Source organism: Grampus griseus (genome assembly GCF_964374135.1).
Source record: "Grampus griseus genome assembly, chromosome: 8".
Lineage (NCBI taxonomy): Eukaryota > Metazoa > Chordata > Mammalia > Artiodactyla > Delphinidae > Grampus > Grampus griseus.
The window spans coordinates 71,762,619-71,779,845 of NC_139002.1; the positions used below are offsets into that span (position 1 = coordinate 71,762,619).

General features: G+C 50.2%; 1 protein-coding gene across 2 annotated transcripts in view; it reads right to left on the minus strand.

The window, feature by feature from the left end:
- PLEKHA7 (pleckstrin homology domain containing A7) overlaps positions 1-17,227 on the minus strand; it is a gene marked incomplete at both ends in the record, with an annotated part of 207,139 nt that overhangs the window by 24,529 nt on the left and 165,383 nt on the right. For both annotated transcript variants that reach the window (XM_082660876.1, XM_082660877.1), the window contains 3 exons: positions 7,659-7,712; positions 10,346-10,432; positions 11,185-11,707. In XM_082660876.1, the coding sequence (XP_082517002.1) occupies positions 7,659-7,712; positions 10,346-10,432; positions 11,185-11,707 (664 nt within the window). The remainder of the gene's footprint in view (positions 1-7,658; positions 7,713-10,345; positions 10,433-11,184; positions 11,708-17,227) is intronic.

The following is a 17,227-nucleotide window of genomic DNA, read 5'->3' on the forward strand; positions in this document are numbered from 1 at the left end:
AATTAGGAGTTCAAATGACTGAGTCTATGAGGATTAGAAACTCAGCAGAAGGGACACACTTGCTGCTCTTCCCTGTCTCCCTCCCTCCATCTGGGTTTGGTACCCAACAAGGGACATCCTCCCACCCCTTGTGTCTGCCATTATCATGGGCCTTAGCAGATGATCTGTTGTCTCCCCTCACTTGACAATAACCTAATTAGGAGGGACTGTGGGGACTGTGATGTATTTTCTCTGTACCGTCAAAGCCCAGCCCAGGGCCCGGCGTGAGAAGCGTTTGCTTAGTGAGTCTGTGAATGTGACAAAACGAGGTGAGCTGGCTATGCTCAGGGCCTGAGACCTCTTTCTGTGGAGTAAAGGTCACAGGGTTTAGAGCAGGGGCTTCGTGACAGTGTTTACACAACTCACAGGCCCTTGAAGCTTCTGAATTTAGCTTTGTTCCAGAGAGCTGAGGCTTCTAAGACACAGCCACAAACAGTATATTCCACCTCATTTTCCTTTTAAAATTGCACATTTGTGATAGCAATGTTTAAATCCATTCAAAACATCAACTATGGGTCCCTAGCAGCTCTGTCACCAGAAAAAGTGAAAGTTAGTGGGCACTCATCCATCTGAGAGAGTCTCCACGTCGGAAAGCAATTAAAGGCCTCCCAGGCACCTTACTCCCCTCCAGCACATCCCAAGACACCTATATGCAGGGCTCAAGATGACTGGACACAGCTCCCGCTTTCCAACCTGCAGCCTCCCTTGGAATGCTGTAAAAGCTGGCCACGTTTCAGGCACTACCTCTGCATCTCTCAAAGGGTGGATGGTGGGGAGGTGGGCGTTTTGTTCTAGTCCAGCTCCAGAACGTTTTCAAACATCAACACCCTGCCCTGAAGAAGAGCCACCCTGATCCCTGGGCCACGGTGGAATCTTGGGACACCCCAGCTCCTCCAAGGTGACCAGGAACTGCTGCTCCCTCCCAAGGAACCCAGGCTCTAGGGCAGCCCTCACCATGAAGGCAGACGAGCGAGGATGGGGACACAACACAAGCTGGTGGCAAGCTAGGCAAGCCCCACCCCCCCCCCCGCCCCCAATGGCAGCGCAAAAGATGGAGTCACAAAACGCTACGGATGAGAGGCTCAGCCTCGTGCACCAGCCAAAACGCTGAGGGAGCTTCAAGAGACAGAAAATAAACCGAAATGACTCGCGGGAAGCCTGGAGGCGGTCAGGAGAGCCCCTGGTGAAGCAAGTGATGGAGTCGGCACTGAGCCAGAAGCAATGGAATGGCCCCGCCTGGAGATACAGATCAGATCATCTTACGCTTCTCCTGGGCCGACAGCCCTGTGCTGACTTCTTCAGCACTTTGTAAAGCACGTTGATCAAAGGTTCATTATTTTTTATCTGTTCCAAACAAAAAGGCAAATACAACAAATCGTAACAGGTAAGACATCAAATGACATTTGAAGGAGCCAGAATTTGGGGAACTGGCAAGGGGAAACCTTAAGGAGGATGTGCGTTGTGCAGTTCAAATGAGTGTGTCTCAGCCTGGTTATGCGGCTTCCCAGCCGGTGGACCTTTCCAGACTTCAGTTCCCTCATCCGTAAATGGGGGATCATAAGCGCTGCCTGAAGGATCTTCGTGAGAGTGCTGATTTCAGTGCCCATGTCCTTCCTGGTTCTGCCACAGAAGGCAAGAGGGGACTGCTTCTTCCCCTGTCCTCCCACCATCACATACTGTAAGATACTGAATCTGTAGTTTAGAGTGGAGCCATGCATTAGTCTCAGCCCCACCCACCTTTGGTCCCTCAGACCCTCGCCTCCACACCTAAACCACTATGTCTTACCCATGATGCCAAATGCTTCCAGCTCCTTTGAGAAGGAACCGTCCCCACCCACTAAGACCCTGGATCTCAACCCTGCCTCCACCACTGAGATCACCCAGGAGCTTTAAAAGACTGATGCCTGAGTCCCACTCCAAGAAAACTTGGATGTAATTGGCCTGGGGTGGGGCCTAGGCACTGGGATTCTTAAAAGCCCTCCTGGGTGGGTCTGATGTGCAGCCAGGAGTGGGAATCACTCCACTGAAAAATGGTTCTCACACTTGAGCATGCTTCAGAATCATCTGGAGGGCTGGGCCCCACCTCCAAAGGTTCTCACTAGGCAGCTCTGGGGTGGGAGCCAAGACTGCTCATTTCTAACAGAGCCCCAGAAATTGCTGACACTGTTCATCTGGGATCACGCTTTGAGGACCACTGCTTTTAAACCATGTTTCTCAGCCATACCTACACATTAGCACACCTAGGGAGTGTCTTTCTTTCTTAAAGAGTAATACCTGAGTATTACCAATTAAATCAGAGTCTCTAAGGGGTAAGACCCAAGCATCCATTTTCATTGCTCTAGTTCATGACCAGCATTAACAATCTCTCTTCAGAATAAAAGACCTCTGCTTACTGTTCACAAGAATCACCCCAGAGCTTGATTTTAAAAACACAGAATTCTGGGCATCATTTCCAGCGGTTCTAATCCAACAGAACCCTCCAGATCTGCAATTTTATTTTATTTTATTTTTTTTTGCGGTACGCGGGCCTCTCACTGTTGTGGCCTCTCCCGCTGCGGAGCACAGGCTCCGGACGCGCAGGCTCAGCGGCCATGGCTCATGGGCCCAGCCTCTCCGCGGCATGTGGGATCTTCCCGGACCGGGGAAGTGCCCCCTGCATCCGCACGCGGACTCTCAACCACTGCGCCATCAGGGAAGCCCCAGATCTGCAATTTTATATCAAGCTCCCAGATCATTCTGAGATAGATGGTGCTCCAGACCATGACTTAAGAACTCTGCTCCAGAAGCTAACTGGAAACAGACTCTGAACAGAGAAGCCTACATCTCAGGCTCTGTTAGGAAAAGTCCAGAGGCCAGCACCTGGAGCCACTGATGACGTCCCTCACTAGGGACAAGAGCCCCTTTGGGGCTGACTTCAATCTGCTCCACCTAAAAGGCACCACCTGTGTGGTTGCAGGTGCCCTCCCCCCACCTCACTTTACCAGCTGTGCTTCCCAGATGCATAAAAACAATTCAAGCCGTAAACAACAGCGAAACTTCATACCCCCTCTTCAGACCTGGCTCCAGTGTAGGGTTCTGAAGAGCAGAACATTAATGCCAGAAATACAACTCAGCGAATGCAGCTTCAGGGCAGATGAGGTACATGGCACACGGAAGAAAGGAGGCAGGTGTGAAGTTGGTCACAGGGTTCGAATCTCAGCTGCATACCTTTGCAGAAGTTACCTCTCTGATACACGGGTTCCTGATTAGTAAGGTGGGGATAATAATTCTTATTTGCTCAAAGGTGCTGAGAGGATTAAGTGAGATAATGAACAACGGGTGCCCCACAATTGCCAGGCAAGGACAGATGCTTAATCAGCGTGAAACCCTTTCCACCCTGACACTGCCAAGTAAAATGCCAGGAAAGTAAACATTTCCAAAGAGGACACCAACACAGAGCACCTTCTAAGAGAGTGGAGTCTGCTTTTATTTGCTCACTTGGCACCCCAGCAGGAATGCTCACTTCAGGAGACCAAGCTCCACAACATGCGGGCAAACACCACCAACGGCTTCTGGAACCCAAGCATCAGCTGATGGAGGCGGAGGGGACATGGGCTCTGGATCCTTAAGTCTGCGGCCTTTGGGACAGGGACGCGGGGGACCCTGTGCCAACCTGGTGGGGGCAGGGAGACCATCCTTCTCCAGAGAGGCTTACCTCTCCCGACAAGGACTCAGGAGGGACCTCTCACAAGAAGCTGGTCACAGCGGGGCTGTGCTTGGCACCATCTCCATGACCAGGCTGGGCTACACGGCCCATTCAGTTGTGTCTTCCGAGGCCCTCGTCTCAGGGACCCCACTGGGCTCGCGGCAGCTCATCTTGTCTAGCACGTCACAGGATCTCAAGAGTCAACGGGCCTGAGGGTTTTCCTGATCCAGTCACATCCCACTCAGTGCTCACCTGGCCTCAGCTGCGCCCCAGTGATGGGGAGGTCACTGTGACCTGTGGTGGCCCTTTTAGAGAAGTCTTTCTTCTACTCAACTAAAACCGTCTACTTGTAGCTGTGATCCGCTTGTCTTACTTGCCCCTCAGAGCCACGGAAGACACATGGTAACATGTTAGAGCTTATAGACTGTCTCTATGTCTTGCCTGCATTGCCCCCTTCCTCCTTCAACCGACCACACTGTAGCTGTGCTGCCTGCTGCTGTGTTTCTTGTTTCTGCCCAGTCTGCTTTCCATTAGGGAACCCCCCACCCTTCACTCCACAGGGAGGCTCGGCTGGGATGAAGCCAGCCTGAGTGTGCAAGTGGCCACGTTTCTTCCCTGGCCGTGTGGAAAGTGGAACAGTTGGTGGCATGGCCTGAGCTCCTGGAACGCAAGCCCTGGCTACGTGAACCAGTATATTCCCCTTGTAGCTCAGCAGGCTGATTTGGGTTTCGGACACCTGCCAACAAAAGCATCCCGCCTAATACACTCCTCAGACACAGTTCTTGCAGCCCCTCATCACCTCTCCTTTGATTCCAGCCCTTCCCTCGTCTGGATCCTGAAGTGAAACGTCCATCTGGGAACTCTACACCCCAGCTGGGTCTGAGCAGAGCAGGCCCACTGCCTCCCTGATTTGGAGGGAGGCCTGTCTCTTGGAGGGAGGCCAAGGTGATATCAGCCTTTCTGAATGATGACTCACACACAACACAAACCCCAGCATCTTTTCCCACCCATGTTGCTGGTAAGCCAAGTGTCTCTCACCTGCTGGTGCTGTTACTGGGGGACTGGTTCTCTAAGAGGAGCTTAGCAACTGAAGTAGCAGCTATAAGACCAGGGAAATTCTGGTATCAACACAGCTGTTTTTCAAGATAAACAGTGACAACTTCCAATCACTAGTTAATGTTTTGGTCACATACGGCTCCTAGCTGGTGAAAACACCCCCAAGGATGCAACCTTTTCTCTATCACAGCATAAATATTTCCTGGCAGAAGGACCTCAGTTCAGCTCCACAAAAAACTTAATACCTTCGGGTCCACAGTAGTAGAAGCAGCATTGTAAGAGCGGCTGGGAGGCAGGGTGATTAAGAGTACCAGCTTCAGAGTCAGCGCTACTCCCAAGTACTGGCTCCCCCGTAACTACTAACGTGGCCTTGGGAGAGTCACTTACTTCTTTGAGCCTCAGTCAGTGAAAAAAAGATAACACCACCTCCCTTATAGGGCTACTGCCGCGGGTACATAATTTCACAGAAGTAAAACATGGTGACTGACACACACTTTACCCTCTATGGTTATTCCGCTTCTGTTGGCGGTCAGGACACAGACTCCTGGCTCTACTCTGCTATCCTATGCCTCAGTTTTTCTCTCTCTCTCTCAATCCCTTTTATTGAGCTCAAGTTCTATAATCTTTAAATAAAACCAAGCTGAGCTGGATCTTCTCTCCAGGACCAACTGTGAGGTCGGCTATCTCACACAAACAGGAATCAGAAGACACCTATTTCCTGTTACTCTGGCTCAAGCACTTTATGAGGTCCCCTCGCACCGTGCACCGAGCACGCTGAAGAGTGTCTCCTGGTACACCTGTGCTGCTGTGAGCCACGCCTCTCCCACAGGCCTAGGTACATCGTGGATGCTCTACAAATACTTCTGTGTCACCTGCATGGCCCCGGGCATGGTGAGGCCAGGGAGCAGGGACATGGTGGTACACAGGGCAGGTGGAGGCCGGGGGCTGCTCCAGGTCAGATGGGGGAGGTGGGCATGGTGGAAGGACCTACCCAGGTTCAGAGCGCCCGAGGGAGGGCTGGGCTGCACATCTGGCCCACACCACCACGTCTGGGTACCGAGGCCTGACTACCATACTCACTCACTCATGCTCTACGTGATCTGAATACCACGTAAGCTAGAAAACGTCCTGGTTCTGAGAGACCCCTCCTTGTTTTGCTCATGTCTGAAAGCCAAGCCTGACTTTTCTTCACTGCACCTTCCTTCCTAAAGCTTCTGGACAATCTGTCCCCACTTTTCCAGCCACACCACCCTCACCCTGGCTCTCCCTGGCTCCCACAGTTCCCTTCCCTTTAACGTCAACCAACCTAAACCCTTGGCTCTGCAAGGCTCTGGACACACGCCACCTCCTCCAGAAGCCTTCCCAGCACCGCAGCCACAGTCATCCTCACTATCTCAGCTCTGAGCACTGGGCCAGACAAATCTTTATACGCTCATTGCAAAAAAAGTCTGTGTTATTTCAGGACGCTTTCTTTCCCCGACCCAGAACATCTGGAAGTTTCTCAAGGCCAGAGAGCCTCAATTTTTCTCTTCCATCCCCCCTAGCTTCTCCAGAGCTGGATACAGCACAAGTGCTCATTACCAGATACATTAAGTTAACTGAGGGATTCCTAATCAAAGGTGTTGATCTTGCCTCAGAGCGGGGAGGCCCCTCCTCTGCTGCCTTAGGACCTAATGTTCCTACCCCTGCTCCTACAAGGCTGGATGACAATCCCCAAGTTAAAAATATCTCAAGCCAGTTACACTGGGGACCGAGGGAGGCATGTCCCCCGCCGCAGTCACCTGGGTGTCCTCCCGCAGGGCCCTCTGCCCGCCCTCTCACACCCGCAGTTAATTAAAGGTCACATTCCTTCAGTCTTAAGTCATGGCTCAGGCATAAGAAGTGCTTTTCACAGTGGGAGCTTTCAGAGAGCTGTGGGAACAGAACAAAAGCAGCTCTCTTCCAGGCAGAATGCCTCTCGCTTCTCTAGCAGCTTTCCCAGCTCTGTCTGTGCGGTGGAGGCTGACTTAGAGCCTGAACGTCATCGCCTACAGGGTGGGGCCCGACGTTCATCTCCTAAACACGGATGGGAGGGATGGGAGACACCGGTACCCCTCAGAGCCACGTGATTCCATGTGGCACTTGCTCCCCCCACTACAAAACCAGGCAATCCACCAAACTGCTTGTGCCTGAAAACACATCAGTGGCGCCCTGTGAAACAAACCCATCCCAGCCCCACTGGAGGCTCTGAAGAAGCAACTGGTTATTATACGGAGGAACCCTGTGGTTCTAACCAAGGACAGGAAGAAAGCAAGATCTCGTGCCCTCATTCTGTAAGCCAGAGACCTTACAGCAGAATTCGCAAGTAACTGAGAAGAGCCCAGAGTCTGAGGCTACGAGAAATAAGACTCTTCTAAAAGGTACAGACTTCCAGTTATAAACTAAATAAATCATGAGGATGTAATGTACAGCATAGTGACTACAGTTAACAATACTGTATTGCATATTTGAATGCTGCTAAGACAGTAGATCTTCAAAGGTCTCATCATAAGGAAAAAAAAATTGTAACCAAGAATGGTGATGGATGTTAATTAGCTTTGTGATCATTTCCCAATATATACAAATATCTTTATGTTCTACATCTGGAACTAATACAATGTTATATGTCAATTATATTCAATTTAAAAATGAAATTTCCAAAAGCCACAGCAACCAAAGAAAAAAATCAAAAACCCCAAAACAAAAAATCCCCCTTCTGATTCAGACAGGAGACATCTTCATTTGAAACCCAGATTTGTAAGACCTGCAAGGCCTTTGGCTTTGGGGCTGGTCTCCAATGAGGCTGACACTCTCAGAAAGGTAAGTGTCCCAGGACAGCAAGACCCCTGAAGCCACTCACCTTTAGGTCCAGGTACTCCAGGTCTTTCTTCAGCTGGAGGTAGGTATCGTCAGCCTTCAAATGAAGCAGAGAGAGAAAAAAGCCAGTTATGAACACCCAAGGTGTCCACAACTCAGGGCTTCACGGGCGACTCATTTACACCTGTGCGGCTTCGGGGACAAGAGACCACAGCAGACCAACACATCCAGGCCACAGAGGAAGCACACATGTCTTGGCGCAGCTCAGAGCTCTCTCAGCATAGTGGATCTCACAGGTCTACCATGTGGGGAAAGCCAGCTTGTTCCCACCATTGGCTGGGGACAGTTTGAGGAGGAGGAGGGAGACAGCACACATCCCACCAGAGGACCAGGCCAGCAGAGCAGCTGAGGCGGAGGCGAGCTCCTGAGACAGAACTAGAGAGGTCTACCTGGAAGAGGACATGCCACGCTCCAAACCTTTGCACTGGGCCACTTCACATGCATGAAGGAAAATGACCCCCTGACGGGTGCGGATGGATGCCTGGAAGAGGCATGGAGATGACCTAGGTGACCCGGGGAGGTTCCCTTTTGACCTTGGGTTCTAGAACGATAAGCACCAGGAGCTGCAGAAAGTTTCCTGGAAGCTTTGGCTCCGTCTGCTGAGCATGGAGCCAAGGTGGCTGGGTCAGGAGCTAGATAAGGAAGGTCCAGGCAGACCTGTCTGCTTGTGTCATCTCTGACAGTCTGTTGAGTTCTTCAGTATAATTACCAGAAACAGTGAGAATAAGGAAAAGACCCTTTGATTTCCTAGAACTTGTGCTTCCTATGTAATGGATCACAGAAGCTAACTGTGAGGGAGAGGGGCTACGAAAGCTTAAGAAAAAGAGTCCGGGCACTTTCTCAGCCAACTAAGGGGCCTCTCAGCAAGCCAAAGCAAGCCAGGGCTAGGAAGGTCCGAGTTTAGAGCTCTGATGTAAAACAAACAAAAATAAATAATGCAAAACGTTCAGGCAGCGCTTTTAAGCATGAGAAGGCCTGAAGGAGCACTGCCAGGGACACCAGTGGTTTGCAAGATCTTACTTCTGTCCCTAAACTGTCTCCTTACCCATCCCTACTTCCTCAATCAGCCCAGTCCTGCAGTAAGAGGGACAGAGCAATGTTACTAAAAATCACCCAAATTCACAAATTAGGATTTTTGCATGTGCTCCCTTATATTCATTTTTCCAAATACATTTCCTGTATCTCTCAGGTCCCACTAAAATAGGACAGGTAAGGATAGTGACAATTCCCTCAACCTCCTCATCTGTCCTCTGCCTACTTCTGTGCAGCTCGGGGGACCAGGCTCGTGTGGACCAGCATCTTCTTTAAGATGCTTGGGATGCCCAGGAGAACGACTGTCTGGCTACTCCTCAAGGAGCTTGCCTGCAACCCCTCATGTCTTGGAAACAGTTTAGAACACTGTGCCAGACAGGACCTGGAATCTGGCTCCAGCCTGCAGGCCACTAGCTGAGGGATCCTGGGCAAGTCACTTTCCCACCTGTCCTCCCTAACCTCTCCCAGGCTACTGTGAAATTCACTGAGATCAGGGGTGTGAAGATGCTCTGACAGTCAGCAGGGCACTATCCAGATGAGAGGGCACCATGCCTTCTCCCTCCAGGCTGACACACACCTCTCAGCATCCCAACGAGGACCCAAGGTGGCAACAAGGATGACAGTTAGCGCAGCCCTTGGACGTGACCACACACCAGCCTGGCAGTCATTACTCACAGGCAGAGAAGCCACAGTTCAGGTCCCTCACACCACATGCAGCCTCCTCCCCAGCAACAGGGGCGTGGGCCCCACGATGGCTGCACAGTGTCTGGCAGTAGCATCCAGTAGCAAACAGGCAGGAACAAGGGAGAGAGCCAGACAGCAGGACAGACTAGAGCACGGGCACGAGGGAGCACAGGCCAGCATGTCACTCCCCTGTCCCCGGGGCGGCCCCCAGCCCTGAGAGAGCCCACCGGCGCTGACCTGGCAGGTGGGAAAGGTCAGCTCGTGCTGCAGTAACTGGCTGATGGCGAAATTTCGCACCCTGGCCAACTTGGCCTGGTGCCGCCGTAACCGGGTGAGAAGCAGTGAGAGCTCCTCCAGCTGCAGGTGTGTAGACACATCATGAGGAAATGAGGCACCGCAGGAGCACGACGCTGTAATTACTCTTCGCCCCGGTGCCGGCACAGCATTGATGCGACACCATTAAGTAATTATTGCATTAATTCTGTCATTAGGACAAGTAAAGGCACCGGCAGAAAAGGGGCTGCAGGAAGTAGTTTTTATCAGGAAACAGCCACCAGCAGTGCAACCTCACCCAGACTTGAGTTTTGAAGACAGTGAGCTAATCAAAGCAAAGACCAGGAAGAAAGGAGAGGAGCTAACCGGAGAAAAAGGCAGGTGGCTGGAAAATGCTGCAGACAAAATGCTGCCCAAAAGAGAATAAACACCACAGTCTCCTCCACTTCCCCCGCCACCCCCACCCCCACCCCCCCCCCCCCCCGCTCTTCCGCTGACCTCAGGAGGTCCCAATGCCAGCGGGATGGGCCTGAGCAAGTCATTCGACCTCTGAGTCTCAGTTTCCTCATCTCTAAAATGGGGATTGCATCTGACTGGCTCAGGGGAGAACTCTGATGAGATTAGCCCTTTGAAAGCTGGATAAGATCAGTCGCCTGGAGGGGGAGAGGAGGTGCTGCTTACCGATTTTCCATGTAAACTGGGAGCACTGACAGTGTGGGTCATGTAACCCATGGAGGGCATGGAGCGTCGGTCCAGATGAGAGGAGTTCTGCAGAAGGGGAGACATGGTCACACGGAGAGCCGGGCGTGGAGGGGGGCGGGGGCCAGAGCCTCTGCCACTCACTACCAGGGCAGCCAAGCACATGGCACGGCACCTCTCTCAGCCTCACTCTTCATCCGTCAAATTGGGATACACATCTTTCCCACCAGGTTATGACAATGACAAACTGTGAGAGCCCCTCCGGATTTAAAACTTAAGTCAGGTTATTATAAATAATTGAACTAGTTAAACACAGACATCTTTCCCTGCCTTCCAAGCTGCAAGGAAGCAGACTTCTAGTTGTGTGACCGTGTGCAAGTAACTTCATCCCTTAATGCCTAAGAGTTCTCACGTGCGAAATGGGCATACGGGTATCCCCTGCTTTACAGAAGTTCGCTTTATGCCACTTTGATTTTACAAAAGACCTACCTTTAGCACCTGATAACCGAAATCCAAAGGGGATTTTCACTTTCACAGAAAATGTAATTGCTTCTTCGCTTTATGCCACTTTGGCTTACTAAAGGTTTCATAGGAACGCTCTACCTTCAGATAGCGGGGGAAACCTGAAATAATAGCACCTACCTCATAGGGGTGTTGTAAGAATTAAAGCCTTTAGCGCTACACCCAGCGCTAAAGTACAGTACTACGTAAGTGTTACCTATCGTTATCCTACATTGCTCAAGTTTGTGTTCAAACCATGTGAGGCTCCTAACGTCCTAATGCTGGGCCCCAGCAGCCCGGCAGGGCGTCCGGAGTCTCACCTTGGTGGTGTGGCCCCATGTCTTCCTGGGAGAACCGCTCAGTGAGATGTCCACACTCCTTCTCCGGTCCGGTGGCTTCACAGTGACCCTCTCTGCTGGCGTGTGTGGCCGCCGGGGTGGGAAGGCCCTCAGGGGTCCCGGGGGAGGGATGTCCGAGGGAGACGGAGGCACAGAGATGGAGCGGGGCACTTCTAGCATGCTCCTGCTTCGGCCCTGGTCGGTGAACTCTGGGGAACCGGCACAGATGGGCGCCGTGGGGCTGCCGTGCCGGAACTGCTGGCGTTGCTGCCACTCGTAGAGCTGCCACACCGTGCCGTCCCGGTGTGCCCGGCGCTCCTCACTCGACATCTTCAGGTGGCTGGCTCGGTCCTGCGCGTACTTGTAGTCACTTGGCAGGTTGCGGGGAGGGGGCGAAGAGCCCCCCGAGGGGTGTCGGCTGCTCCCAGGAAGAGTCTGGTAGTTTTCTGGGAAGGACAGGGATTGGCTGGGACCGTGGCGAGGAAGGGTCTGGTCCAGGGGCAGGCTGAGGAGAAAGGAGAGGACAGGTAAGAGGACCAGCAAGGGGTCTGCTGGGCTTCTGGAAACACAGCTAGGCAAAGCCACAAAGCCAGGCACGTGAGAGAGCCCTGCATGAACCCCAAAGAACAATCAACGCAGACACCCAGGACTCAGTCACTTCTCCCCTTTGCAGAGGATTCCTAAACCACTTTATCCATCAACCTTGGAGGGTCAACCCCCTACCAGGCCGACTTGGCTGCCCCACTTCAAGTGCAGCATGATTAAACCTGCCTCTCTCTCTTGCCATCAGTCAGCTTTACCATCAGTCAGCTTTTCCATCAGGTGTGCATATCTCTAGGCGATGCCTCATGATTCTCCCGGTCACCAAGATGTTCCCCAGCACCAAGCCCTGGAGGTTCTTAAAGGAAGTGGCTGGCATCAGTTCCTTTCTTTCCCTATTACTTTAATCCAGATCCTGATTAACTACCTCCACCCAGACAACTCTGAGACCTTCCTAACTAGTTTCCATGCTGCACAGAGTCAACTGCTTGGATATAATCACTCCTGTGCTCCAAAACCATCAATGGCTCCCTAATGCTTATGAAATAAAATCTAACCCCCTTCTCCTGATACTCTCAGCCCTCTAGCACCTGACCTCAACCCACCTTCCCTTCCTGCTGTTTTCTCACTGCTCCTCCTACCCGGGCCAGGATCAAATTGGGGCAAGTTGGCCGTCAAGGGTCCAACACTGAAGGAGGCACCCCCCTCTCAGGTGCACCCCTGCACTTGCTGGAGCCTGAGTGTGAGGGCCTTACCCTAATCTTGCCTGGCCTCCTACACACTTGGACAACTTTCTGCAGTAGAAAAAGCAGAGGAAGTCTGACCTAGGGTTGAATCCACTGGCTGTGTGACCTTAGGCAGCTTACCTGACTGCTCTGAGCCTCAGCTTCCTTACCGATAACATGAGGACAGAGCTACCTGCCTCCTAAGGCTGCCCTGAAGAATACATGAGACAGGAAGAGAACACAGGCTCCTTGCCTGATACACAGGCAGTACCTTCACTAGTGGGTGCTCCCTTCCCACTTCTCTCTCCTTACTCTCATCATACTGTTCCTCCTTCCCCTACCTGTATGGGCTCACCTTGCCCTATCACCAAATCTCACTCATTCTCCAGGTCACTGTCCCATGCCTCTTCCACAGAGGCCTTCTGCAATGCCACAGCCCTCAGGGTTCCTGCCCTGTTCTGACCTAGTTACTGTACAGTCTGTAACTTTTCCAAGGTCCTGTATTGATGTAACCTTTTCCTACCCGTAAGCTGTCTCTTCCCCAGACAAGCTGTAAATCCTCGCTGGGCAGCAACTGTGTCTTACACTCTGCGGTGTTGTCCGCGGTCTGAGAAAGTGCTGACACATAACCAGCCCTTCAACAAATACTCCAGCACACGAAAGCCGGATAGGATGGTGAAAACTACTACCGACCAGCCATCTTATTTTCTGAAAGAAAAATTCAGCAAGGGCCAACTACAGTTTTATTAAGCTTTAAAAGTCTAACCTGAGAGGCAGCAGGATGTAAAACGGACAGGTTCTGGAGTCAGGCCTGGGCTGGAATCCTGACTCTGCCTTTACCTATCAACTTTATCTAACAAATCTTTATACATCGGCGCTCACCAGACCTTGTTCTAAGCTCGAAGTGTAGTCCAGCAGCATCAGCACCACCTGGGAGCTTGTCAGAAATGCAGGTTATCAGGCCCCACCTGAAATCAGGAACCCTGGGGGTGGGGCCCAGCCACCTGTGGTTTAACAAGCCCTCCAGGTGGTTGATGTTTGAGAAGTGCTGTTCTAATTGTTTTTTAACTCATTGTATCACCCTCCTTACTGTAAAATGGGGCTACTAAGAACCATTTAATAGATTGTTGTGAGGATTAAAAGTAGTTGTCATTCAAAAAATGGTGGCTTTCTTCTCCCTTTTTATCGTTATCTTTGCAATTACGGGAAGTAATTTTAAGATCTCTTCAGCTTGCCCAGCTTGTCTCCTTGCCACCAGGTGGCAGGGTTTGCTGTGGATTTCCCAGAGTCAGAGGGGAATGTGTCTCTGAGGAAGGGGCAGTGCCTGAACCCTCAAACAGCAGTGGTGGCAATGGCAGAAACCAGGCTGGGGGCTTACCCCGGGGAGTTCATGACTTTACTAACCATTGCTCATTCTGCCTGAAGCAAAATGCAAACGATGCGAAGCACGTCCCCAAAGACCCCAGTGCAATGGTGAGTCCTGGTGCCAGAGGCCAAACCACAGTAACCAACGGATGGTGGAGGGAGGGACACAGGAGGTAGGGTTGTAAGACGAGGTAAAGGTCACCCTGGAGCAGGCAGGAACGCGCAGAGCAGCTCTGTCCTAAGAGCAGATCCATTTGCTGGCCCCCAACCCCAGCTTTATCCAAAAGAAGGCTCGAGGTCTCCTCCTGCCCTCAAATCCCGCTGTGCCATGGGGGGCTCCCTTTCCAAAAGGCACCTATATATTCTGATATAGCCCCTATAAAATGGTCATATCGAAACGTGAAATCAAGTTTTATAACCAATTACTTATGCAGCAGGCAGTCCTTACCTGAGCTTCCACATTGGTTGTGCAGGACTTCCACGTTTTACTCTGTTCCTCGTGGTAATGTTTGCATCCCTGACTCAACACCCACCCCTGCCATTTTATTTTACAAGTATGCATTACTTTAAACACCGGGAAAAAATGGAAGGCTAGAATTTCGAAACAACCTCATAGAATGGGGTAAGATTCTAAGGGTGTATCAGTCTGTCCTTGCAAACCATCATTCTAAAGGAGTTTAAAAAAGTGAAATATAAATATACATCTCCAAGCACTAAAAGAACAATTAGAAATAATTCCCTGTGTGGTCTAGAGCCGAGAATATGAGATCATATTACAGTTCTAATAACCCTCCTTCCAATTTAGCACAGTCTCAATCATACACAGAGCAGGGATATCCCTCTTCTGTACTATCAACAGGAGGAGGTTCCTTTATTAAGCAGCCAGAACTACTTATTACTTGACTGTAAGAAATTACAAACACATCTTTAAGGAAAAAAATAAAGATAGCTCTGATATGCAATATGCTACAAGTGAACAATCAGCTACAAGTGAACGATCAGATGTTGAGCACTCTGCTTACGCAGAGGCTGACGGCTTTCTTCTCAAAGGGTCGTCTTCAATCCCTCACGTTTACTTTTCAGCCCCCTGAGAACTATTTCTATCATTAGACTGAGATTCCTCTTACTGAGTGCTCAATGACCTCCAAGGCCAACAGTTTTCATTTAGACCTAATGTCTCCCTGCCCCTTAGATAAGAAGGGCTCGAGCTCCCCCCTCACATCCTAAGGACAGTCCGACGCCTTCCCCAACCACCTCTTATCTCCTTGCAGTTGACTTCTCATCCTTTAGCTCCCCATGTTGCCCCCAGTCCTCATTATGTGTAGCAGAATAACGTAGGTCTGTGGGCTGCCAGAGTTATGTAGAGACATTTCACAACCACAACTTATAACTTACAACTTATACCAGCAGTGCGGCTTTGCAAACTCCTTTCTGCATCCCTGCCAAGAAGGGTTTCTCAATGGCCATGCCTTCCTTCTGGTTCCCTTTGGCCTTCCCCTCGCATTACTCTGCCTCCTGACTTAACTTCAAAATTCTAGTTCTATTAAGAAGGTCTACTCATCTAAGCCCATCAAGAAGCTCAGTGGAACCAAAGGCCTCTGCTACTGAGCAGGAGACCAGCAGAGACCCTGACATTCCAGATTCTCCTTCCGTGGTACCCAGCCTCCTTAGAAGGCACCACATCCAGGGAGCAGTCTCATGCTGCCCACTGGACTCCTTCCAAATGAAACTTCCCTCACCACACTCCAGTTTTCCTTCTCCATCTTCTGCTAGACTTCTTTATGCAGACTCTGCTTTTGCCCACCCCCTTGGACTGGAGATCCTCAGGGTTCTGCCTTTGGCCCTCTGCTATTGTTCTAAGCTAGTTATTCTCAACCCTGATTACATGCTAGAATCACCAGGGGTGGGGGTGGGGGGTTTGAAAACTCCTGATGTCCAGGCTGAAATTCGGATCATCAGAATCAGATTTTCCAGTATGGGACCCAGGCCTCAGTAAATGTCAAACCTCTCTCATATACTGGTATCACCTGGAGAGCTTTTAAAACAGACTGATGCCCTCACCTTGCCCCAGACCAAATAAGGCAAAATCTCTTGAGCAGGGCCTCAAATGACCAAATTGTGCGGCCACGATTAAGAACCACTGCTCTAAGCATTCAACCCTCAGTGATCTTGACTACGGCCAGGGCATCAGTTTCCACCTCCAGGGCAATGACTTCCAAATCTCTCCCTAAGCTGAACCCACATTCGCTATAACCTACGGCTTATCTCCACCTGGCCACTCCACAGGTACCACATTCCCCTTCAAGCTCATTTCTTTCTCCCATGCTCACATCTTGTGCACAGCGCCACATGCACCTATTAACCAAGTCAAACTTGAATGTTAACCTCAACTCCACCTGTGGCCCTCCTCACCTTCCAGCCGTGGATGAATCAGTTTCCCAAGCCCTATACCTACCCAATCTCAACGTCTATGTATCCCATCCAACCCCTCCTCACAATCCTCACCATCTTTACCGCTTTTGTTTAGGTCTTCTTCGCCTCCTACCCCAAATATGACCACCTCATACTTGGTCATGTTCTTTCCAGACTCTTCTCCATTTAACCATCTTCTCTATGGTCACCAGAGCAAGCAGTTAACCTAAAACAGTAGTTTTCAGAGATGATGTGGGGTGGGGAAACAGGGACACTTTTGGTGGGGTATAAACTCAAACAGCATTGTTGAAGGTCAATTTTGTAATATCAATCAAAATTAAAATCACATATATCCTTCGACCTAGTTATTCCACTTCAAGTAATTTGTTCTTCAAGTATACCTGCACTTGTTTGCAAAGACAATTAAGCACGGACATTCACTGCAGCATAGTTTGTAATAGCAAATGTTTATAACCAACCTAATTATCCATCAATAGGGAAATGGTATAAAGATCACTGCAGATGCATACAATGCAATACTCTGCACCATTTCAAATTAATAATATGTCTAAATGTGCTGATATAGAGAGCCAAGATATCTTAAAATATCTATCGATATATTTATTGATATATTAAGTGGAATAAAGCAAGGTGAAGAACATGGATTTTTGTTTTGTTTTGTTTTTAATATAGTGGTTGGTCTTTGGGGAGTAGATCTAGGTTTCTGAAATAAAATAGGAGACACTTATTTTTCAGTATTTACCCATTGGTCTTATTTGGATTTTTTACCTTGTAAGTAGATTACTGATTATTTGAGGGTACTGAGCAAAGAGAGATTTACACATTTAGCTATGAATTTGGCGATGAATTAGTAATGGGTACAGAGAAAACTAAGCAAGCTATAAGCATGAAAATTATCAATACCAGAAAATAAAAAACTGTACCACAAATGAAATTTAATTATTGTATTCTACATGGCCCAG